Below are 23,723 nucleotides of genomic sequence, written 5' to 3'. Positions count from 1 at the left end.
TGGTGTACTGTGACTACTAATAAGTTCAAGCAGTTTAGCTCTTGAATAGTTTTGTTTATGCACATGCATAGCCCAGCGGGCACATTAGTGTGATACCACCAAATGTACTTTCAGCTATCAAATGTATTTCTGATACAGAGAGCCCACTTTCAGAGTGTCGCTTTAGTAAACACGTATTGTTGTTGAATATTTAAACTATCATTCAAAGATATTTATTTTACTGTTGTATAACTTTTTTTTTTTTAAATCTTAATCCGAAAAGTAACTACAGCATTAACTAGAGTGTAATGCGGTTAAGAGTACAATATTTTATTTCCGGAGTTACTGTTCATCATTTTGTAGTGACCTGACTGTTTATGGGACGATGAGCTGACGGGAGTTGGAGGGAGTTGGAACCAAGTATGTAGAGAGTTAATTAAAATTATATATAGAATTGATTAAAATTCTATATATGAATACATGTAGAATCAAATACAAATATATGTAGAGTTGAATGTAGGTCTATATAAAATGATGTATAGAATTGCATCCAATTCTAGTAATTATATCATCGTGTTGAGTTAAATAACTAAACTAGTTAAACACTAAAAAAGACTCCGAATCATTAACATCAACTCAAGAGTAGGTTTTTCTTTTTTTAAATTACTTTGACAAATTGACTGTGAAGTGCTTAACACAAAATGGAAAGACATCAGGGCACCTCAAATTGTACTCAATATTTCTGGGGACCGGAAATTCTGGCTGCATTTTCATTTTTGCACGCAACTAAATGTGTTTAGTCTATACGGAAGCGCATTATTTATTTTTTATCCAGTGAATGCAATGCGCTTCCATAAGTCTAAATGGCTTGAGCTGTTTATTTCCATCTCCAAATGATGTATTAAGCTACATCGCCCTCTAGTGGCCACAGAGCACATCACATCACTGCTTTCCCATTTCTTCCTATAACTTTTCCCCATTGGTTAACCAGGGAACCATCCCAGAAGGATTCTGGGTAACTGTGTTTACCCTTCAACTGCCAAGCTCACATACATCAAACAGTAGACTACAGCTCCCAGAAACCACCTCGCTTCATACGTGTTCCGTTGACTCGAGCTACCAAACCTCTCGTGCCTGAACTGTGATGCTAATGTCCACATTGTAATAATAAAACGGTAATTTGAGGCGAAAGAGGCCGCTAGTAATTGGTTGCACATTATTGTGCGGAATGCCGCCTTTTGCCGAGTGGACACTTGGTTAGCAAGCAAAGGAAAGGTGTGTTATCGGTGGAAAGTCGTGTAGCGTGGCTGCAATGTAACAGATACTGTAATAAATGACCATTTGTTTACTGGGGAAGGTGAGTTATTCGCTGTAATATCGCCTGTTTTTATGTATAGAGTGCTGAGAGCTGAATGCTGGTACTCCCGTGTTCAATCTCACGTTAGCTGTGCTAAATGTGATTTTCCCCAGACAACACAGTTACACATCTTCTACATGAAACCTATTCATTAGCTCATTGTAATCTATGATCAAACGTTAGGTCGTGTTACCAAAATATTAGACGTGACGTTGGGGGGTTTGGAGAGGGGTCAGTTAATGACAGGAATCGTTTCCTAATGGCAAAGGAAGAATGCATTACACAATTGAACACAACAGGGGACACCACAACACTACGAAACAGGAGAATCGTTGACAGGTCAGCGGAGACAATCCAAACCTTGTCGAAGGACAAACACAGTCAAACTGCCAGACTCTCGCCGGAAGATGACACTCAGTCTTCAAATGGGACATCTGCTCACTTTTCTGCCGGAGGACATTTCAGCCGGGATGCTCAGAGCAGTCGAGTGGTGCTGATGCTGGTGGTGGGACTGTGCTTCTCCACGCGCCTCTACAAGATAGCAGAGCCCCCTCATGTGTGGTGAGTTAAAAGTCATGCGCGTGTGTGTCGATTTTGTGCATCTTCGCATGCCATTTTTGACATGGTGATTGGTGTTGATGTTTCAGCTGGGATGAGACACACTTTGGAAAGATGGGAAGCTACTACATCAACAGGACCTTCTTCTTCGATGTCCATCCTCCTCTTGGAAAAGTGAGATCACAGATGATCCTTTCTCATGGCGTGTCTTCAGGGAAACCTCTCGAGTCTGAGTATTGAACTCCATGAATCTGTTGCAGATGCTGATAGGTCTCGCCGGTTACATGACCGGATATGATGGAACCTTTCCTTTCGGAAAGCCAGGAGATAAATATGAGCACCACAACTACTGGGGGATGAGAGGAGTATGTAGTTTTCCACACTATAAAACCCTCTTTTCTGATTGGTTGACAATGCAAATTGAAAGTATATGTTTGGGCTTGTCCCAACATTAAAAGGATAAAACATTATGGCAGCTGATATGCTTTTCCTGCTTCTTGCCCAACAGTTGTGTGCCGTGTTGGGCTCCTTTCTCCCGATCTTTGCCTACCTCATAGTGCTGGACTTATCTCAGTCGTACACTGCTGCTCTCATCACTGCCACCCTGCTCATATTTGGTGAGTAATCACTGATTTAACGAACAGCAGCTGTGATAACTCCTTAACATCTATTTAAATGCACAATAATTAAATGCATCTAAATGTCATTCATATTTCCTTTTGTAACAAAGAGAAGGATGTTGTGCTTAATTTCCTCCTCTTGACAGACACTGGCTGCATCACCATCTCCCAGTACATCCTGTTAGACCCAATACTCTTGTTCTTCATCATGGCAGCTGTGCTGAGCATGGTCAAGTTCAACCAGCAGAGATTCAGGTAGCACACCACTTTTATTTAGGTTTTTCTACCTTGTCCTATATAATGTAGAGACATTATTATTTGTTGTTTAATCAATGCGTTGACCAACAGTGAGTTAATACATGATTATATTGATGAAGTCGACCAGTTAATCATCAATTATTCCTCTTTCGCTGGTTGCAACTACTCATGTGTGATGACGTTCCTGTTTCCTATTCAACATCATTCCACATTTAATACTGCTGATTTATTTATTCATGAAATATTGTTGACCAACTAATTAACTGATTGCTCGAAAAATAACTTAGTGTCTGCTCATACTTTATACGAGGTGCTATATAGGTTTAATATGCAATGTGCTCACTCTTTAACTTTTTAAGCAGTTTATTTGAATGCTTTGCGTTTGCTGTTGTTTTCAGGCCTTTTACCTCGTACTGGTGGCTGTGGCTGGTACTGACTGGTGTGAACCTTGCTGGGGCATTGGGGGTGAAGTTTGTGGGTCTGTTTGTCATCCTGCTAGTGGGGCTAAACACAGTCTGGGACCTCTGGAGACTTTTAGGAGACCTGAGCCTCTCACTGGTAAACAGCAGCGCACTCTGAATGGTAGTGGGAACTGATTGTGTGGATGAGCAGCGCCCGAGGGTTTACTGTTCTGTGCTCTTCTCGCCTTATTGTCTGGCTCCAGGTGGAAATCACAAAGCACTTCCTGGCTCGGGTTGTTGGACTCATCCTGCTTCCACTCTTCCTCTATGTCACAATCTTTGCCGTCCACTTTGTTGTGTTGAACAAAAGGTGTGTCTGATTGCTATATTTTGCCTGTATTGCATGAAGACAGCCTCATTGTTTGGGTCATCATGGTTGTTCTCTCTCACCAGTGGACCGGGCGACGGATTCTTTAGCTCGGCCTTTCAGTCACGTTTAATCGGCAACAATCTCCACAATGCCTCCATGCCTGAGTGTGAGTCCCAAACAAATGTTTGAATAAACCACAGGGTGCTTCAGCTGTGTTTACTGCAACACTTGTAAGAAAAGGAGGGCAAAAATAAATGTAGGCATTCCCTCAGTGTTGATGGACGGAGACGTTTACTTACATTTTACCGTCTTTACAAAGTCACATATCACAGATTTACTATGAAGGTGTATTCTTCTTTTTTATACTCAGTTCCATAATTGTCTATTTCGATGGTTTCTTGTCAATTTAAAAGTCATTTTGTATTCAATGTCATTGTTTATTGTGTTTAATTATAATTTGGGGCAATATCTTGTTCCTCTTATGTAGACCTGGCTTATGGCTCCACCATCACAATAAAAAACCTCCGTATTGCTGGAGGCTATTTGCACTCTCATTGGCACTTATACCCAGAGGGGGTGGGAGCAAGGCAGCAGCAGGTTAGGCTAAAGGTTCAATGGGAATCATTTTCAAACAAAATTAAATGTCTTAATAGCAGCGATGATTTTATTAATTTTTTCCCTGCTATTTTCCTTCAGGTGACAGCCTATCTCCATAAGGACTACAACAACGTGTGGCTGGTTCACAGACAGGATACTAATGAATGTGAGACGATGCATTTTATTTACTGTTAAGAGATATCAGTGTCATATATTTAAGTCTAAGGAAGTCATTTATGATCCTCTTTTTTTAATCTCTATTAAGCTCAATCTGGGACACCTGACCTTGTTCGTCATGGTGACATCATTCGACTGGAGCACAAAGAGTAAGTAGCATGCGTCTCACTATTAAAAGTCATTCCAATCCAGATTATGTGCATGTTTTTGCAATAATGTAATTTGTCCTGCTCGGTACAGAACCACCCGTAACCTTCACGGTCACCTGCATGAGGCTCCTCTGACCAAGAAGCACTTCCAGGTTACAGGCTATGGCATTGTAAGTCGACACCATACTCTGTTTTCTGCATTTTTCTGTGATAAAAGTGTAGCGCTGCTTTCTTGACCAGGACCATTATCATAGTGAAACTATGAATTGCCTTATTCAACATTAATAACATTTCATTCTGATTGCATGTCGTCATGTCCCCAAGCTTAAAACACATCTCCACCTTTGTGCTGTTCTTAGAATGGCAGCGGTGACACCAATGACCTGTGGCAGGTGGAGGTGTGTGGAGGCCGGAAGGGTGACCTGGTGAAGGTGCTGCGTAGCAAAGTCCGCTTTCTGCACCGAGCTACCGGCTGTGTGCTTTACTCATCTGGAAAGACTCTCCCAAAGTGGTAAAATTGGTCTTCTCTGCTCCTCCTCTTCCATTCAAGATTCATTATGTTGTGGTGTAAGAAGTATTAGGATCCTCTATTTAAGTTAAAAAACTAATACCACACTGTCAGAATACACTTTTGCAAAGTTCTCCATTGAAAATGTGTTCAGTAAAAGCATGTTCGCATTATCAGAAAATTTGCTTAAAATATTTAAATAAAAGTACTCAATGCAGAACATTTTCCCCTGTGATCAACTATTATTTATTATCACTCATGCATTACAGTAAAAGCTGGATTATACTGTTGAAATAGGCTGAGGTAGATTTTTAACTGCTCTTGTAAATTGCATTGGTATTGTTTTATAATTGTTTAGGACTGAAAATCGCGATTATATCCTTCATTACTCGTTTGATTGTTTAGTTTGTAACAATTCTGAAAATAGCGAGAAAAGCTCTTCTCATGTTTTTTCTGAAAAATCTTAAATTGTTAAGTAACTACCAACTAACACTGTCAGATTGTTAGAGTCTCCTTCTGAAATGTAGCAGAGTAGAAGTTGGAAGTACAGTAAAAAGATGACAGTAAAGTAAAAGTACTTTTCACTCGAGTTTAGTACTTGATGAAATGTACTTGGTGACGTTCGACCACTGGTTATGTGCATGGGCAGTCAGAGCATACGTCTTATTTCTGTCCAGGGGCTGGGAACAGGTGGAGGTGACCTGCAGTCCCTACTTGAAGGAGACTCCAAGCTCTCAGTGGAACATTGAAGATCACGTCAACCCCAAATGTAAGAAACGCATTCCTTGTGCTTCTCCACGTCTGTCTCCACCTCATGATGTCAGACACTAACCAACGTGTCCCTTTTCCTCTCATATGTTTTGGCAGTGCCCAACATTAGTTTGTCTGTTCTGAAGCCCCATTTCCTGGAGATCCTACTGGAGTCCCACATTGTTATGATAAGAGTAAGAAACGAGGAGAGAAGCTGAGGATCCGTCTGTGCTTAAAGAACGTGTTTCATTCAAAATAATTTATTGACATGCGATGTGTCTTTTTAGGGTAACAGTGGCTTGAAACCCAAAGACAATGAGATGAACTCAAAACCCTGGCACTGGCCTATCAACTATCAGGTGCTTTGAATAATCTACATTATAAAGTGTATTTCTGTCAAACTAATTAAATGCATGAGCACTTTTAACTTCTCAAGTGTTGTTGGTTTATTTATGTAAAGGGATTGAGGTTTTCCGGAGTGAATGACACGGAGTACCGTGTTTACCTGCTGGGGAACCCTGTAAGTCTGTCTTAAGCTTGCTTCATGTTTCCTGTTGTCGCTCTTTTGATCAACGCATATTAACGCTCTCATGGTTAAACACTCTTTTTCTTTTCTTCAGGTGGTCTGGTGGATGAACCTGGTCAGTTTGGGATTGTATCCTGTCATGGTGGCGGTGGCGTCTATAGCCGCCCAAAGAGGTTTCTCATTGGGCCAAAAAAGAATAGGTATGCCTATCGACTGGTCCGCAGCAGTAAATAGTAAATAGATGATTTAAACATCAAGTAAATGTTCTTTCCTCCCCTCTGTCATTCAGAGCATTCTCTTGTGCTCATGAGAGAAGGAGGACTGCTGCTCCTGGGTTGGCTGCTGCACTATGCACCTTTCTTCATAATGGGTCGTGTCCTCTACTTCCACCACTACTTCCCTGCAATGCTCTTCAGCAGCATGCTAACAGGTGATCTCACTGCATTTTGACTGCTTCCACTACATTGATTAGAGGTGTTCAGGGAGGAAGGAAGAAGAGACGTGATGCAAAGATATACCGCGTGACGTGAAATGAAATTCAAGTACTTTCAGCCGATTGCTGCAATTTGCCTCACAAACACATTTTTAGATGATGTGTGACTTCTGCAGATATCATTCTCAATTGTGATAAAACATCAATTCATGCACCTAGAAATTAGAGAAAAAAAGATAGAACTTTTAACTTTCGAACGAGAGAATCATTATGTTTTTAAGTTTTCTTAAGTATCAGTCCAGACATACATGGGAACATAGCAAACAGGAGCTGCATCAAACCTTTCTATAGGTGTCAGGTGCCATAATGTAAACAAATAAAGGACAAATAACAACAATAGTGAGTATACAGCTCAGTGACTCAATGGTTTAAGTGTACTTCCTGTTTCGACCCCCTACTTTTGATCCCCCTGTAGTTTGTAATCAGAGAGCATGATTGCGTTAGCTTTCTCTGAATAAACAAAGCAGTCCTGTTGCTCACAGCGTTATACATTCTTTTTGTTTTCACAGGAATCACATTTGACGTTCTGTTGAAAAGCACCGACCTACTACTCCCCTCACCGTATTCTGATTGGCTGCAGAGACTCGGGCAGATGGGACTTCTGTTTAGTGTTCTTTACAGGTAAGATGACCAGCAGAGTAACTACTGTTATCAGCAGGTGTGTAGCTTAGCACAAAGACCAGAAGCGGGGGGAGACAACTAGCCTGGTTGTAGATTACTGTAAAAGCCATGTGATGTGATAAAAATGTGTTGAAATGCTCCTTTAAGTTACGTTACTGACTACGTCATAGCCTCTATCCCTTGTTGAGGTGCATCAGTCTGTGGACTAACACAGTTAGTTACTATGAATCTTGTAACTTTATTTTTGTGTTGAGTAACCCTTTTAAAATGGAGTTACTGCCTCTGAAGACGCATTACGCGTCAAGCTCATTGCCCATACACAGACTGTAACAGTAGGGTAGTAGAGATTACCGGACAGAGACAAGTATGCCGCTACAATTACCTCCTAACTCATTTAAAATGTTAGGAGTGCTTCTTTTACGTTGTATAAATCACTAATCCAATTTTCTGTCTGTTAGTTTCTACCTATTCCATCCGCTCTCCTACGGCATGACGGGTCCTCTGGCACACGAGCCGGGCAGCGCCATGGCCGGTCGGAAGTGGATGGACTCCTGGGAGTTCTAGTCAGCTTTGCACAAAGATTACACTAATTTTATTATGAATATGAGGGACTTTAATCAATCATGTCTCACAGACTTATTGTTTGACAGTGTTTACATAAAATGATCATTTTCATAAGGTGCTGTCTGCACACACTGCTATTGAATCTACCTGTCCACGTATTTATGTGTCTCAACATTTTCAAGTATTGTAGTCTGAAATGTGTAAAGGTTGCTCCGTGAAACAGACCTGGACGAGTGCAATATGGAAGCCAGAGTGTTGTTGAGTATTCGAGAGTACAGTTCTCAACACTTTTCATCACCAAGCTGCCTTAACTCACAGCACATCTTACATCCAGGGCTTATATGTGTATACTGGATGTCACAATGATATAAGCTAAAGTGCCTGAAAGGAAGTAATGAAATAAATCTGAAAAGTTCAAGTGTTACATCTCTGTGTTGGTACGTTTTAGAGAAAACACTTTTTGTTCCATATATCAGAGACTGTATTTTCATTTGAGCTCGTCTTGGTCTTAATCCCCTGTATTTTTATATTGTATTTAGACATCAGTGCTGTCCAGTATTGGCCTCCGTTTTAACTCTATCAGACTACTACTGACTCTGTGTCGTGTACATTTCAGTATGATTATTAAACATGATATTCTTGTAGTCTGTGATTATTCATGTTCATATCAATATTTCCTCTTAAATGTGTTTTATTATTATTTTATTTCACCCTCATTGAACCAGGAGAGCATCTTGAGATTGGACATCACTTTTGCAAGAATGTTCAGGCCAAGATATGCAGGAATAATGAGTTACAGACAGGTACAGAAATACAAGATCTGCCACAGAATAACTAAGGGATGAAAAGTATTACTATCGTAAAAAAGATTTCAATGGCACCTAGATCATTTTAAACAACCGAAAAACTGCCGAGAATATAAAACATGACTTCTGATTGTCGTCTGTGATTTACCTTTATTTTACTGCTCTCATTTTTGATATGGTAATGTGAAAGAGATTAATGACACTAAACGCCTTGAGAATAATCATAATGTCCTCATGTATAATGTCAGTGTAATACTACAGCAAAGGCAAAAACAACAATACTTTAAGTCACTTTAAATAAAAACCATTAAGACGTGCATTTCTGATTACAGTCTGGTTCTCTCGGAAGCTACACTGCATTATGTATACATATGGAAAATATGTATTCCCCATTGTAAATAACAAGTATTTAACTTGCTGAACACATACAAATAGAGAAAATGTGATCGTGATAGATTGCTTGACATGCAGCAGTATTGACTTATTCATGTAATCAAAGGAGGCGGTTATATATGTTGACGTAGGAACTGACCCCAGCCAGCCAAAAAGCAATGTACATATTGTATTTGTATCTCTCTGTCACCACCTCGACGCCGCATTGTACACCTTGACAGTAAACCACTGGGCCGCCCGGTGGCGTGTTTGTGAACTGCACCGGCACGCGTCAACTCTGAGAACGGCTGCTCTGATTGGCTGTCGTTAATCACGTGATCATTTTGAAGATGGCGTCTCCAAATGGAGGTAAATTCTAATTTCTAACCCTGCTACGCCGTGTGTAAATTGTAAATTGTACATGTTTATGTATATTTAATCGTTAACGACACCTATGGTGTCTTTCACGAACCCCCCGAGACGACGGAATAGACATGTTGGCGCTGTATTTGTACTGTTTGGAGATGTTTTCCTTCCGTTGGCAGAAGCATTCACTAGCCCCAGTGTAGTGTGAGGAAGCTCGAGTCCTCCTGTCTGCGGCTTAAACACGTCGGTCAGCTTGACCCTCAGACCTGAGTCTCTGCTGCAGCTAAAAACATAGCTAATGTTGCAAGATTGCAGCTGCACTTTAAACGGGTCAAGTCTCCAAAATACTTTCTGTTAACAATACAATGAGTAGTTATAACGTTACTCTCTATTGTTTACCGCACATAACGTTATTGTTATTACTGCTGACTGCAACGTCAGACTCGAGCTGTAAGTTTAGTTTATAATATAACATACAGTTTGCCACCATCACGGATGTCCCTCCTTTGTTACAGTTGTTTTTAGTTTTTCCATGATGGTCACTTTCATACATCTTTAACAACGTAAGTGCCTTTAACCACACACATGTATGGGTTTATGCACGTTTAAAGGCACTACATTGTTTGTTGTTTTAAAATATAGTTTGGGTCAGAGGTTAAAGACAGCATTGGGCACTTTTGCAGTATTTGGTAGTTAAATCCTTGACTGGTTCTATTGGTTGAACTTAAGTACTGTAGAGACGTTTTTATCTTAACTCCACTTTTGTTGTTCAAAGTTCTACATGCAACAAAAAAAATACTGAACAGTATTTAGTCATTTATTATTTAAAAACATGTTCATCTGGACATTAAAATCATTCCTGAAACTGTGCCATTTCTATATTTACAAATATTGAATGTATATTTTTGCATATAAAATGTAAATAAATTAAAAAGTACATTTTGTGTCGTGATAGGTGACGATTTTGAGAGCTCTTTGCTGAGTTTTGAGAAGTTGGACAGAGCGTCACCAGACCTGTGGCCAGAGCAGTGTAAGTGTGTATTCTCTTGTGTAATTAGTCATGGTGGGAATGTGTTTTATGTTGCAATAATCTTGATCAACCTGTGATCTCTCATACAGTGCCTGGAGTTGCAGAATTTGCTGCATCTTGTAAAAATGTGAGTTAGCTTTGCCGTGGCGCTTTGATTTATAAACTGATAATTAAATAGGCTTGACATACTGTGATATATTACCTGATCTACTTAGACCTTTGTTGTGTCTTCCATCACAGCCCATCAATAATTCACCCCCCAAATGGATGGCTGAACTGGAGAGTGAGGACATTGAAATGTTGAAAGGTAATGCACTAAACAGGAGAAATGGTGTTATTTTTTTAAACATTTTAAATTGGTGTTAGACTTGAAGATTTTGGAAATGGCCTATAATCCTGTCAAATGGATTAACTTTTTTGCTGAAACCCTTACGAGCTTTCATTATGGGTCCTGTTGTCCTTCTGCAGAGCTGGGTAGTCTGACCACAGCCAACCTGATGGAGAAGGTCAAAGGACTTCAGAACCTCGCTTACCAGCTGGGCTTAGAGGAGTGTAAGTACATGAACAACACAAACCTTTCACATTTGCCTTTTATATATTTAAATGTTTTTGTTTGTTACCTTTACTAACAAACAGTTAATTAAAAATATATTTGAAAAGTATGCAAATGCTCAGCTCCAAGTAAGTCACATTAGTCCCACTAGATGGTGCTCATAGCCTTTCTGTAGCTCACTAATGGATTACTGAGGCAACATCATTGTGAGCTCTTACTTTAGAACCATCACGTGTTGACTTGGCAAAGGTGTTAGAGTTTTTATCCTAATTCAAAATGGATCATGTCAAAATTTTCAAATTAGAATCAATTCTCCTTTCCTGTGAAACATCTGAAATCATTTGACTTTGAGGTCTTTAAATGATAGATTTCGATCAATCTTGTTAAAATGGAAAATGTAAGAAACAAGGGCATGCTCATGAGAGCCCACACATCAAGTCCTGGAGAATTTGATTGATGCAAAATCTAGTTTTTAATCCATTGTCCACAGCCTCCATTGTCATAATCCGTGTGGATTAGAGAGATGTAGCTCTAAGTGCTCCAAGAGAAAAATGGGTATTTATTTCTCCAGTGGAAAAGCACATAAGAGCAATAAAGAATTGTGGCATTGCCTTCCTGTTAATGGGATGGGAGATATAAATAAGTGTAGATAGATTTTTTACTTTTCCAAGCCGGATACATTTAACCACCATGCATATACCACAAAGGAATTTGCAAAGTGATGGGATACAGTGCGACAGTGCAGCCTGCTTGTAGTGGTTTGTAATGAGCACACCGCTGTGTTAAACTCCATAAAGACAAAAGCCTGTACATATTATGCCAAACATAAATAATGAAATTTGAGAGATGCAAAAGGGAAAAATCCTAAATTATTTGAAGAGCTCTCCTTCTGATTGTATGCAAGGGATGTCATGATATAATAAACAAATATCCAAGTGAACATAGATGGAGAAGTGAAAGAAAGCCTAGATGCAAGAAACCAGATATCAACGGGCTATAGATTGTGTAACATGTTTATATTTGCATAAACGGCAAATTGCAAATTAAATTAGTTGTAAAAGTGTCTCATCTCCCCGACTCCCTTCAACCTGCAGAAGCATGTAATCTGGCTGGTATAAAGATGTTAGCTGTCACAGGTGCAGGCCTGCGGGCTTCGCAATCATGCCGTGTACCTCGGGATGACGGGACACAATGATGGTTATTATTGGTGTCGGAGCAGCCTTGTAATGGGTGCCTGTTTAATGCTCTCTGGTTTAATTTTCTCCTTTTCCTGGCTGTCAGGGGAGGCCTTGTAAATCTCAGCTACTTTTTCATCATGTTTGTACACTCTTCAGTACCCGTAAACGAGACTTCGTGGAGAAGAGGGGTAGGGGAACAGGATTTACTGCCCCTCCCCCTTCAGCATGTGGAGGACCATTAAAGAGGAAGCTGGTTAATGGGAATAGCACAATCAAGCAGTGAAACCGCTGCAGCCACCCTACCGCATTGAGAAAAGGAATCTGGACCAAACATTATTATAAGAACACCATTACCCCTCTGCCTAATACACCTTACCAGTGCTAGTGTTCTCATGCATGTTGGGTAATCGGCACATACTACTGCATACTCATGTTTGTACATATATATTAACACAAATGTAAAGGGAGGGGGATCTACCCCTCCCATAATCTCCGCCTACGCCTCCTCCTGCACCAGCACCCCCAGTAATGGCTGTTTGACGCTGGCCCGGTCCAGTCCCAGAGGGGCTTGACGCGTGCCTCTTCCTCAGGCCACAGCTGTTACTCCACCCCGTGATGAATGCCCCTGTCGTGGGCCGCTGAGCGCAGGCATCAAGCCTGGAGTCTCTGGGGAAAGATGAGGACTCTGATAAGCGCTGTTATTGGAGGTAATTGAAAGCTGAGTGTTCCTTTGGGATGCACAGGAGGGTCTGGGCTACTGGGACCCAAACTGCTGGAGTTGTGGATGGTGCTCTATCACACTTGTGTGCTCAAGGCCACTGAATACCATTCAACAAATTACTAAATGTGATTGTTAAGTCACTACAGAACCTGTATGGCTGGGTCACATTTTTGAGTCAATTCCTTTATTCTGATAATTAGATTATATTTTCAAGTTGGTGTTTTTTTAAAGATCAAAACATCGCTTAGCAGAAATTTTAGAAATACATACATCATGGAGATTTGTAAGAGTACAAGTGAATTGTGTCTTTGAAAGAGTGACATGGGGGTCGGATTAAAGCTGAGAATTGACCCTTTAAAGATTCAAGGTACGAGATTGGAAGCATTTTGTTTGCCTCTTCAGCTCACAAGATGTTGAAGGCTAGCAAGTGGCTCTTAACTAACTGTGCTAACTGTGGCGAAAGTGTTGACAGAGCTAAAAGTGTTTAACTGAGGGCTAGCTGGAGGCTGAGTGCTACACTTCCACGACGTCGGTTGGGGCGGCAGTATCGGCTGTGACCGCCGCATGAGAGCAGAGCGCCGTCCGTAAACTAATTGACGGGGCTTGATCGCACGCACAAACATTAAAAGCAAGAAGAAGCTCTGATAACGAAACACTCAGTTCGGGTAGACATTACTCCACTATATCACTGAATTGCAGATAGTTGTTTGCTGCTATTTTAACAATGACGACAATGTTAAATAGAATTCCATGTAATCAAAGATCTTTATACTAAAAGATTAATCAACCCGGAAATTAAATTGAAGAAATCTGTTCAAGGCCGTGAACTAACGATGTGAATTATATGAATTCATATGAATTCACAGTGATTGAAAGCTTTGCTATGTCAGTGACAGCATCACTCAGTGCATTGTGGGAGTAGGACCACCTGTAGCATCGCCGAGCGCCTCTCCGTTGTGATGCCGCATGGTGTAGACCCCGGCTGACCTCTGTTGCTTCAGCCTGTGTGAAGGTGAGACTGAAGGTCGCCCTGCCCTGACAGCTCCTAATGGGCCCACATTCACCTCAGCCTCCTCCTCCTCGCCCTCCGGATCAATCTCCGGCCTATTAGAAGCCTGCCGCTGCTGAATATGATTGCATTCACTGGGCCCCCGCTGGTGCTAATGTGCCTCCATCAATCCATCAGGCGGGCTGACCGCGGGGCGGGCGGTTATGAAGTGCCGGAGCTGACAGCAGCGGTATGAGGAACAGGGGAAGCCTCCCACCGCCACTACCCTTCCTCCTCACCTCTACTCCACTCTGCTTGTTTGTTCACCTCTCTCCTGTGTCTCCCCAGGCATATAGTTGCGATGAATGGCAACATTGTGATGCGTCTCTTTGAAGGTGACGCCTTATGTGTCAGCTCAGTTTTTATCTTGGGCCTCAGATTGGCTCTCATAGAAGTATATTTGTAATTATTGGGGGGTGCTGTTTCATAGTAGTGCTGCTACTTCAGGGATTGTCCATTGTTAGAAAAATGTTTCGCAGTTCCACACATTTTACGACAGGATGACATGTGCGTAGCAGGTTGCAGCTGTATCTGTAAGAGCCGGTCCATATCTCAAGCAGGATCAGTGTCGAGACTGCGTGAAAGCACAGGCAGGCAGAGCTCAACACACACACACACACTCACTCTCACACACCGCTCCTTGGTTCTGCCAGCCTGCCGCATCCCTGAGCAGATCGGAAATGACACCTCATTTCCATAAAGGCATTAGGAATTCATTGGATTTTCTTTCCCAGCTAATCATAGTGCGAGTGTAAAACCTTTTAGGCTTTTTAATGAATGATTTTTGACTGATTGCCTATTAATAAGGACACCTCTTGAACAGGCATAGGCTGGGGCAAGGGTTGGGAGGTGCAGATGTGTTTGTTTTTGTGTGTGTATGTGTGTGTGTGTCTGTGTGCGTGTGTGTTTGTGTGTCAGCCAGGCGAAAATGCATTGGAGGAGTAGGAGGAGAAGAGGAGGGGCGGGCTCTCTCGGTTGGGACATAAAGAGGAACCAGTGGCTCCCCTGGGAAATCACAGCTCGTGTCTGCATCTTAAATATCCCTGTGAAGTATCAATAAGTGGGTAATTGAATTTTGAACACAAACATGAGCGTCAGGTGTATGTGTTGCAAGACGGGGGTGCTGTGGGCTCGTAGGCTGAATGTGTGCGCCTCCAAGTGTTTCTTTGCTTGTGTGTATCACCTCCTCTGTGTCTCCCTCGTCCCCCGGGGAGGAGGGCGGTGAAAGAGGATGTTAAATCCATTAAATAAAGCTTACAGCCCGTAATAGCTGAGCAGCACTCAGAGATGGGCAGCGAGGGTCAGATAAGTCCTCTTAACTCTTAATGAAAGTGAATTGGGGCAGTCAGGGCCGGGGTCCAGATCTCCAGTTAACCCAGGTGGTCATCTGTCTTTGGAGCTAACAGGGGTCCAGGGGCTCACTGGGATTGTGCCATGGAGAGAGTCAGCCAGCGGTGTGGGGGGGCGAAGCGATGATTACTCTCATTTTATACACAGGGGAGTCGTGGTGGGGGCTGGGAGCGGACTGTGACAATGACACCCAGATCACTCACCGTAAACGAGGGGAAAGTAAGATGTTACACCACCGCGCTTCCTCTCGCATTTACATTCGAGCCACCTGGGATTCTCCAAATGAAAATGATTTGCCAGAGCGGAACAGAAAATTGCAGAAACATTTGGGTTGCACCTCAGAATCTCCTCCAGTGTAGTTTTTGCTCAATGGTTCATTTTGGGGAAAAGGGCAACATTTTAAATAGCCCCAACTCGAGGCATATCTAGCTAGTGGCAGATATAGGTTAATCTCCATTGTTGCAATGTGCCTTTTGCAGCATTAATCAGGACAAAATCTACAGCCAGAGGATTACTGGGCTGATGTGGGCTCTCCTGTTATCTGCTCCATACTGGCTTCTCTGCCAACACGTCCTCAGACCTCATTCTGATGGAAACCTGTGTTTACATGTTGTGTCCATTTGTGGAGACAAATATTCCAAATTGCTTTAATGGTAATTGATTGCAGTGTAGAGTATTTAATATGGGTCAAATTATTATATCCAGTATGATGTGGCTGTGTTTACTAACTAGCACGGTAAGCTGTGATGGAATCTCACACCACATATCGGGCTGAATGACAATTAGATGGCAACAAATCAACAGGGCAAGGAGATGGCCCACACAATCTATAAGGTGTCATTGAGTATGGATGGCAGTGGGAACAAGATGCTGATTAACTTAGTACAAAATTAGTAATTGACCTTTCTAATCAACTAAACAAATTTCTAAGTCCCACTAATCAGTATTGATCTACCCCGTTGTATGACTGTGTGTGTTTCTGTGTGCGTGTATAGGTGGGCGTGTGCATGTACGTGAGTGTGTGGGCGTGGGTTTTTTAGGCTTTCTTACTGTTTACAGACAAGTTTACAAGAAAACAAAACACATATTTATGTAAATGAGGTCGTCTCACCTGTTTATGTACAATTTTTAAAAAAATGAACTGTGGCAAAAATAAGTTATTTGTAAAAATATTTGTTGACCAAGAAAATCACATTAATGTCTTTTCAACATGTCCTAAAGAATTTCATTCAAACTTTTTCCCACAAGATATTTTTGACATGTTACTTGTGTGAATGATGAAAATTATAATTTTTTTATTTTCCATTTAGCTGCTTAAGTTTCAGCCAAGTATCCATTCAAATGTAGGACAATCTAAAAATTTATTTTTGTCACAATAATCCAGATGATTAGCAAAAAAAGGTGGAGGAATGCACGGTAGCACCTACTATCCATATATTGGATGTTGTGTGGTAGAGATAAACAGCTGTTGGCAATATTTCTGTCATTAAACCACTGAAGAAGATGAAGGCGCAACACGGATGACATAATAATGAAAGTGTCAGTCAAACTTCACACAAACAAAAATGAAGTGGAAAACGTGATATAAAATATGCCATTCATGTTTGTTATTGTGTATTTATTTGAGAACGGATTGATCACACAGATCTGATGTTTTTGTCTCTCACAATTTTGTATTTCTCGGTGTGGATGTTTCAGAGGACATTTAAGTGGCATGCTTTCTTACATTATTGCATTTAGCTTTTATTGATACACAAACCTTTCACTTTCCAGCCAAACATAGAAACTTTGTTGTGATATCTGGATGAGCAACATAGAAACTGGAGGATAGAAATACAGTAATTCTGTAAGAACAGAGCCATCCTTATTATTAACTATTGATATAACGAGTGTCCTTTTCCTACTACAACAGTATATAAACGTCCCATTGTAGCTCTTTCACTGGTCCCACTATGTAAGCTGCTCGTCCCAGTTTCCTTTGTGTTGTATCCTTCCCCACCTGTCATACTCTCTAATACGATGCTGAACATTTTCCTCCATATTTCCTTTATATATAAAGCGAGTCACACATCATAAATTGAGCACGGATTTATGTTTAATGGGGTCTTTAATGTGATCATTCCAATGATATTTCTTTCTGAGTAGGGCGAGGCTGAACTGAACCGTAATTAATAAGACCCTCAGTGGGGCGAGAGGTCTCGGGGGTGGCAGAGCCATCCTTGATCCATTTTACAGTTTGTCTCATCAAGAGATGGAGAACGTGCCAAGAGAGGCATGGCCTCTAAAACCCTTTACCATTCCTCGCGTAACTGCTCCTAATTCCAACGTGACATCGGCGCACTCGCGGCTTCTGGGTCACCTCAATGTAATTGCTTTCTCCTGCATGATTTTGATGGCTTCATTTCAATCTTAAGCACCCTACGCATGTCCAGGGGTCCTCTGATGACTTTGTTTAGAGTGATTTGAAGAGACAGCAAAGTGCAAAATGAATCCATCCCATTCCAATTAGCATCATCTTTAACCTAATGAGGGACACCTCAAGGTGATGTGGCCCCAACGCCCAGATGCCCCATTATCATTCCACACCGGGCAACTCATTTAAATTACTAACTGGCCCGGCTTTTTCATTACCCGGGCAGGAGGGGCGGGGGCGACTTCCCACCAGCACACAGCCAGCTGAGATCCTGATCATATTCTTATTGCAGGCATCATGAAGCGGGATGACTTTCTGCTAAATGCCCGTTTGGAAGCCGTCCTCTCCGCTGCTTTAGTCTTTTTATATTTGTGTGATGTACAATGTTCGGTAGAAACTGAATAGAGTCGCTGAGGTAATCTTTGCAGCTCATAAAAACCGTAATGCAGCTGAGACTGTGATCCTCTAGTCATCTTTAACAAAGAGTAATTACTGAACCTGGATGGTGCATCTCCAGGGTTTATAATGATGCCGCAGGAACGTCTCTGCAGTCTCTTCAGTCTCACAAGTGTTTCTCTTTGACGGAGAATCTTCAGCCATGAACGCTGTTCCAAGACCAGTTTGACAAAAGGCCGACAGAAGGGAAACCTCTGTTGTTGGACTATTTTTGGCACAGTTAACACTCTTGTGTTGGGCCTTTAACAATTTTAACAATCTGTTTTGCTTGCATCACAGATGTAGAATCAGGTGTGGGAAAATGAGTAAAACTGGGAAATATTTTCATTCAATTATATAACCGTTATTTTGATTGAATTATTTGTACATTTATTTACAGTTAGGGATATAGTCTCTGAGAAAAAAACCTGTAGCCAGTATTACAATTATATAGTTTTATTGTAATGCAAAGTCCAGGAAGATATCTCTTTCATCTCACATAGGTTACAGTTATACACAATTATATCTTCTTTCTAAGCATCAGTTGGGTCCCAAACTTTTAGATCTTTCACGTGACTTTCTGTCACAAAACAAAACATTTGATCTTTAATTTATTTTATCTTTTCAGTTTAAATTAATACAATTATCCAGAATTTTAGAATGATTACATATATACATATATTAATAGTATTATTATTATCATTTCCTCACACCCCTCAGGTTTATATTTAGAAACCTGCATCCTAAAGGTTTTAATTTAAATAAACATATTTTATTAGAGCCTTTGATATTGCTGAGATGAATGTCGCCGTGTTGCTTTTAAAGCGGTTCCCTTATTCTTATTTAGTTTGCCATTGGTCGCTTACTTTATACATGACCATATTCTACAATCACAAGTTGAGGTTAATAGAGACATTTTGCTTCTATTCTTACTCATCTTGCATCCACACAGATGCACGCTTTCATGCATGCGTAGGTCTGAGTACTTGTGCCTCACTACATTGAGACAGCAATCAAGCAAATCACAAGACTCTTTGGTAGCTACGCTTCCATTTTATGTTGTTTTCCGTGTCCTGAATGAACAGATGTTTGTATAAATTACCTCCCACTGTGACACTGTAGATATTAAATACATGCCTTGCATTACTAAACAAGAGTTCTGAAGTGGTTCGAGCTGCAGGCAAATGTTGTGGAAGACTGGCTGATTTTACCAACTTATGACAGATTGTTGGAAGGGTGTTAAAGCAAGCTAGAGTCTCTGTCTCTCACGAGCATAATAATTAAATAAAGGTCTCCTCACGAGAGCAGTGGTTGACCTTGAATATGTGACATTGTGTCTTCTTGTCTTCCAGCTAGGGAAATGACCCGGGGCAAGTTTCTGAACATCTTGGAGAGGCCTAAGAAGTGACATGTTTTGTTGGAGTAACAGAATGTGACTGCAGGGTAAATCAGATCTATGTGTTTACCGATATGCATAAACATCACAGTTCAAAGACTTTACTCTCAAACCATTAATTGGGAAATTGCTCTCTAGCTGAGGTCTTCTCTCGGTGCACCTGCTGTCCTCATAGATGCCTTTACATTTACAGAAAATGTAGAATGATTTATTTCTTCTTGTTGAATTTCTCTGTTGCTTGTAGACCTGCCTTGATGAAATGTTCCTTATTTATTATTTGTTCAGTTTTTAACATGATTTTCATTTTTTTCTTTGCAATGTGTGAAGTTGTATAATAAAGTTTTAAAACATATAATTAAGATGATTGCCTTTCATTTCACGATTATTATTATTTTTTTGCATAATTAAGTTCGCAGCCAAAGCAACGGACTTTGGTCTCTTTTAGAGACCGGTCAACTTTTAATTAGGGCGGTGACGTCACGTCGAGCCGCTGCTGCTCCTCCAAGTGCAGCGCGTAAGGAAACCCGACGTGAGAGCGTTCAGCCGGCTTTCCATTTAATGAGCGTTTGAAGCAGGGTCCCCTCACACAAAACATTGCGTAAAAATAATATTGCACATTGTCATCGCCTTTAATGAGAGCTGACGTGAGTACTAGGACCATTTCTTTTCTAATTAGCACACTTCAGCGTTGTCGGAGCGAGCGGCCGGGCCGAAAGAGAATCAGACAGGCATGCCGAGAGGGAAACAAAAAGAAGTCCATCCGCCATAATTAGGTGGGACAATGCCTCGGACTGTTCTCAGCTGGAGATGTCGCTGCGGCTCTGGCCGCTCACTCCCAACCAGCTACACTTCTCCCCGGGCCGCTAATAAGCCCCTAATCGTCTTTCCGATTCACACGGACAGAGGCCGCCATTGCCTCTGTGGCTTCGCCCCCTGCCTCTCACGCGGACCCTGGCTCACCCCTCCGGAAAAAAGAAGAAGAAGAAAGCCTGTATTTTCAGTTGTGTGGGTTTCAGAGAGAGAGAGAGAGAGAGAGAGAGAGAGAGAGAGAGAGAGAGAGAGAGAGAGAGAGAGGATTTCTCCGTGTCTGAGCCTTGGACGCTTTCTTTCTTGACCCCAGGTCAGGAGCATATCGATCACCTTGTGGGAACTAATGAGCCGGAAAAGAATGAAGCACCTGTGGCAGGAAGATCAGGGCCGGAAGTTACGTTTCGTTGTAGCTTTGTGCAACTATTGGTATTCATAGTTGTCGTTGTTTTTACATGGTGAATACTGGAGGTGATCAAAATATCATACCACCCCCAAAATCATGTCTATACATTTTAACTGCCAAACTGGAGATTACAATGAGACAATATGTACCACTTTCTATTCAGGCACCCTTTTTTTTAACATAGTTAATAACTAAGGGCTCTGTTATTGGCTTTTTAAGCCTTCACTGATGCTTTGTAGATCAATAATATGTCAATAATAAATGGTTATATAGCCTCCCTTCCCTCTGGAAAATAATTGTGGAACAAAAAGGCATTTGTTAACAATCAACACAACTGTTATGAATGACTGCATTCAACTGCAGTCTTGTAGCCAATAAGCGTGAAGGCCCAGTTTGGTATTGATGCATTGCAAACATGTATAACTGTCTTGTAACCAGGTGGAAAGCAAAAACATCAAAATCGAAACCTGGCAACCCACATGTTCTTTAGGTTGTGAAAACATAACTTACAATTTACCAGGGCAGTATATACATTCAGTATACACTGTTAGGCCGACAAGTAAAAAGTCCTGCATTGAAAATGTTACTCAAGTGGATTATGAGCAAAATGTAGGCTACGTAGCAAAAAATCTTTTTGTAGGAAAATGGCTATGTCAGAATAGAATAGACCTATTAAATAGTGTGATTGTTACTCATGCATATATATGTTACTGTTGAGATGTATGTGATTTGAAATATTTCATAAAGGCCACTGGGCAGTTTAGTCCATAACAGTGTATCATATGATGTGCAGGCCTATGCACATTCTTAAAACGTACATTTCAGTTCCAAGGGGTTTGTTTTGGTAATTGTTAAGTGATGGAGGTGACTGCTGTCACTATACTGGTTGCACACTTGTTGATGCTGACTTGATGAACATTCAGTCTGCTGAGCATTGACGTGTAAGCGACCTGACATCCACAATATGCTCCCTCAGCCAGACAGCTTTTTCAAGAAACGGGTCAGTCCCCACGGAGCTGGTCATCCATATGGAGAGAGAGAGAGAGAAATCAGAGCTCCTCCATCCACGGTGCATTGCCGTGACCTTACATAGCCTCAGTGCCCCGACAAACGTCAATCCGATGTGCCCCGAGTCCTTAAATTAGCTGTCAATTAGTGCAAATTAATCAACTCCTCGCCTAATTAAGCAATGCCGACGGGCAGCTACCAAACATGCCATTGTGGAGGAGCCATGAGAAAGCTGCGGGGTTTGCAAACTCTTGGACTGGGGAGAGGGAGGTGGGGGCATCGCTTCACATCATACCAGTGCTTTGGGAAAGCAGAGGCTTTGACTGTGCTTTAGTCTTTCCCCTGACTCGGCTCCACATGTGTGCTGTCATCAAGTTGTCCTGCAGCCGGTTTCAACACCGAGGACACAGTTTGATTCAGCACCAGAGACTGAATCCCACCAGCGTCTCGCCGCAGAGGTTTCTATCCTTAAGTTTCAGGGGAAACATTTGCTTGCAATCTGTTAGTCTTAGAAAGCAGAGTTGTACGCCACTTTGATGAACCCAATAAAAAAGAAACATTGAGTGCAGCCGTGTTGCATAAGTTTCTGTATGAGAAATATTTCATTTATGTGCAAAAATCTATCTAAGTTAATGCATTCAGTTGTATTTCCAGTGCCGCTGCAATGACCTTCCTGAAAAAGTTGTCTTCTCATTCCTTTTCACAAATGCATTTTTAGCTTTAGCAGTCACATCAGCAGGATATGATATTCATTACAGTGGGCGGCTCTTGCTTGGAGCTGCTTATCAGTTTTTGACCTGCTGCAGAGGTATACCCGTTTGAAGGTTACAGGCTGGCTGCATACGTTTATCATTGCTTATGAGGCCCTTAACATCATCTCTAAAGGTCCGAGGACACTTTGTTTCTCATGTTGCACTATACGCCCGAAAATGACACATGCAGAATCAGGAGGAGTGAAGGGAGCAGAGAAAGGATGGGAGGTGGAGGAGGTGGATGGGGGGTGCAGATAAACAAAAAATGTCCAACAGCTGTTTGCTTTTTAATCTGCAGCCGTCAGATCCTGCAGGTCTTTGATGGGCAACCCAATCTACACGAATGACTGAACTAGATCTTCCCTTAATCTACAGCCTTATTAGGCAGCCGCGCTGCTGCATATAAATCAGCGTGCAGCCATTTTCATTGGAGATGGATTATTAAAAGCCATACACAGAGGAGACGTGTTGCAATATCAACAAACCAAAAAGGCCTGCATAGATTGCAGCAGGAGCGATGAGTGGAGTGGAAGGGGGCAGTGACTTGCCTGTAATAGACGGGTCATCCTGACTCACACCCTTCCTCGTTAATAAATGACTTGATCCCAACAGGCTGATGTGTCATTAGCATATCCTAATAACATTGATTTCTTCATTAGAATTCCCACTAAATAGACCCTAATTAGTTTTAACTGGCCAGCCACTAATTGCAGCAGCAATATTTTTCTCCTTCTCAATCAGCTCATTTCACACTGATATGAAAAAGGATAAGGCAAGGCAGATCTGTTGAGGCACTGTGTGCCTATAAGGTCACAATTTGTCTATTTGTAGGTTACATTAGTCATAAGATCATAAAATAATCCTTTATTATACCCACAGCGGGAAATTTGGAGGATTACAGCAGCAGACTGCAGTGCAAACGGACCAACAAGCGAAACAAGATCAAAACAAGTATAACAACGAAATCATTCAATATGGTATAAATATATATATTTTGAATTATAAAGTCGGACTGAATGCTTGTTAATAATGCACAGGATTGCACAGATTGTTCTTGATTTACTTTTTTTTAGTTTACATTATATGCATGTCTCTATTGAGATTTTATTGCAGTATGTTGCATTATTACTTTGACATGCAAGCTATGTGAGCAA

The 23,723-nt window shown here is 41.3% G+C and overlaps 2 protein-coding genes across 3 annotated transcripts; both read left to right on the top strand.

The window, feature by feature from the left end:
• Positions 1 to 1,093: 1,093 nt before the first annotated feature.
• pomt2 (protein-O-mannosyltransferase 2) lies at positions 1,094 to 8,346 on the top strand. Of its 2 annotated transcripts, XM_068581145.1 has the most exons (22): positions 1,094 to 1,336; positions 1,676 to 1,897; positions 1,984 to 2,068; positions 2,155 to 2,259; positions 2,403 to 2,511; positions 2,661 to 2,769; positions 3,171 to 3,330; positions 3,437 to 3,543; positions 3,627 to 3,709; positions 4,031 to 4,140; positions 4,240 to 4,306; positions 4,406 to 4,466; positions 4,558 to 4,636; positions 4,826 to 4,977; positions 5,652 to 5,743; positions 5,842 to 5,918; positions 6,012 to 6,083; positions 6,185 to 6,244; positions 6,345 to 6,450; positions 6,540 to 6,680; positions 7,253 to 7,364; positions 7,823 to 8,346. In XM_068581145.1, the coding sequence occupies exons 2-22, from the start codon at positions 1,833 to 1,835 to the stop codon at positions 7,926 to 7,928; spliced, it is 2,058 nt and encodes a 685-aa protein (XP_068437246.1). In that variant the 5' UTR covers positions 1,094 to 1,336; positions 1,676 to 1,832; the 3' UTR covers positions 7,929 to 8,346. The 2 variants fall into 2 exon arrangements, with proteins under 2 accessions (XP_068437246.1, XP_068437245.1); XM_068581144.1 differs by having other exon boundaries at positions 1,094 to 1,897.
• Positions 8,347 to 9,447: 1,101 nt separating this feature from the next.
• lin52 (lin-52 DREAM MuvB core complex component) lies at positions 9,448 to 19,951 on the top strand. The gene is made up of 6 exons (XM_068580849.1): positions 9,448 to 9,475; positions 10,428 to 10,502; positions 10,592 to 10,629; positions 10,743 to 10,809; positions 10,971 to 11,054; positions 19,553 to 19,951. Exons 1-6 carry the CDS (start codon positions 9,457 to 9,459, stop codon positions 19,606 to 19,608), a joined length of 339 nt encoding a protein of 112 aa, XP_068436950.1. The 5' UTR covers positions 9,448 to 9,456; the 3' UTR covers positions 19,609 to 19,951.
• The last annotated feature ends 3,772 nt before the right edge of the window (positions 19,952 to 23,723 follow it).

The sequence above is a fragment of the Clinocottus analis genome, unplaced genomic scaffold (assembly GCF_023055335.1).
Source record: "Clinocottus analis isolate CAN_PGR_092001 unplaced genomic scaffold, fCliAna1.0.p SCAF_17, whole genome shotgun sequence".
NCBI classification, from domain to species: domain Eukaryota; kingdom Metazoa; phylum Chordata; class Actinopteri; order Perciformes; family Cottidae; genus Clinocottus; species Clinocottus analis.
The sequence above is the reverse complement of the archived record's forward strand: the minus strand, read 5'-3'. Positions and strand labels throughout refer to the sequence as shown.

Excerpts from the sequence above, each read along its gene's own strand:
- lin52 (XM_068580849.1), top strand. Across the intron at positions 10,630-10,742 it reads TTGCTGCATCTTGTAAAAAT|CCCATCAATAATTCACCCCC; the intron begins GTGAGTTAGCTT and ends CTTCCATCACAG. Across the intron at positions 11,055-19,552 it reads CCAGCTGGGCTTAGAGGAGT|CTAGGGAAATGACCCGGGGC; the intron begins GTAAGTACATGA and ends CTTGTCTTCCAG.
- pomt2 (XM_068581144.1), top strand. The coding sequence starts at position 1,596 with ATGGCAAAGGAAGAATGCATTACACAATTGAACACAACAGGGGACACC. Across the intron at positions 2,069-2,154 it reads TCCATCCTCCTCTTGGAAAA|ATGCTGATAGGTCTCGCCGG; the intron begins GTGAGATCACAG and ends AATCTGTTGCAG. Across the intron at positions 3,331-3,436 it reads GAGACCTGAGCCTCTCACTG|GTGGAAATCACAAAGCACTT; the intron begins GTAAACAGCAGC and ends GTCTGGCTCCAG.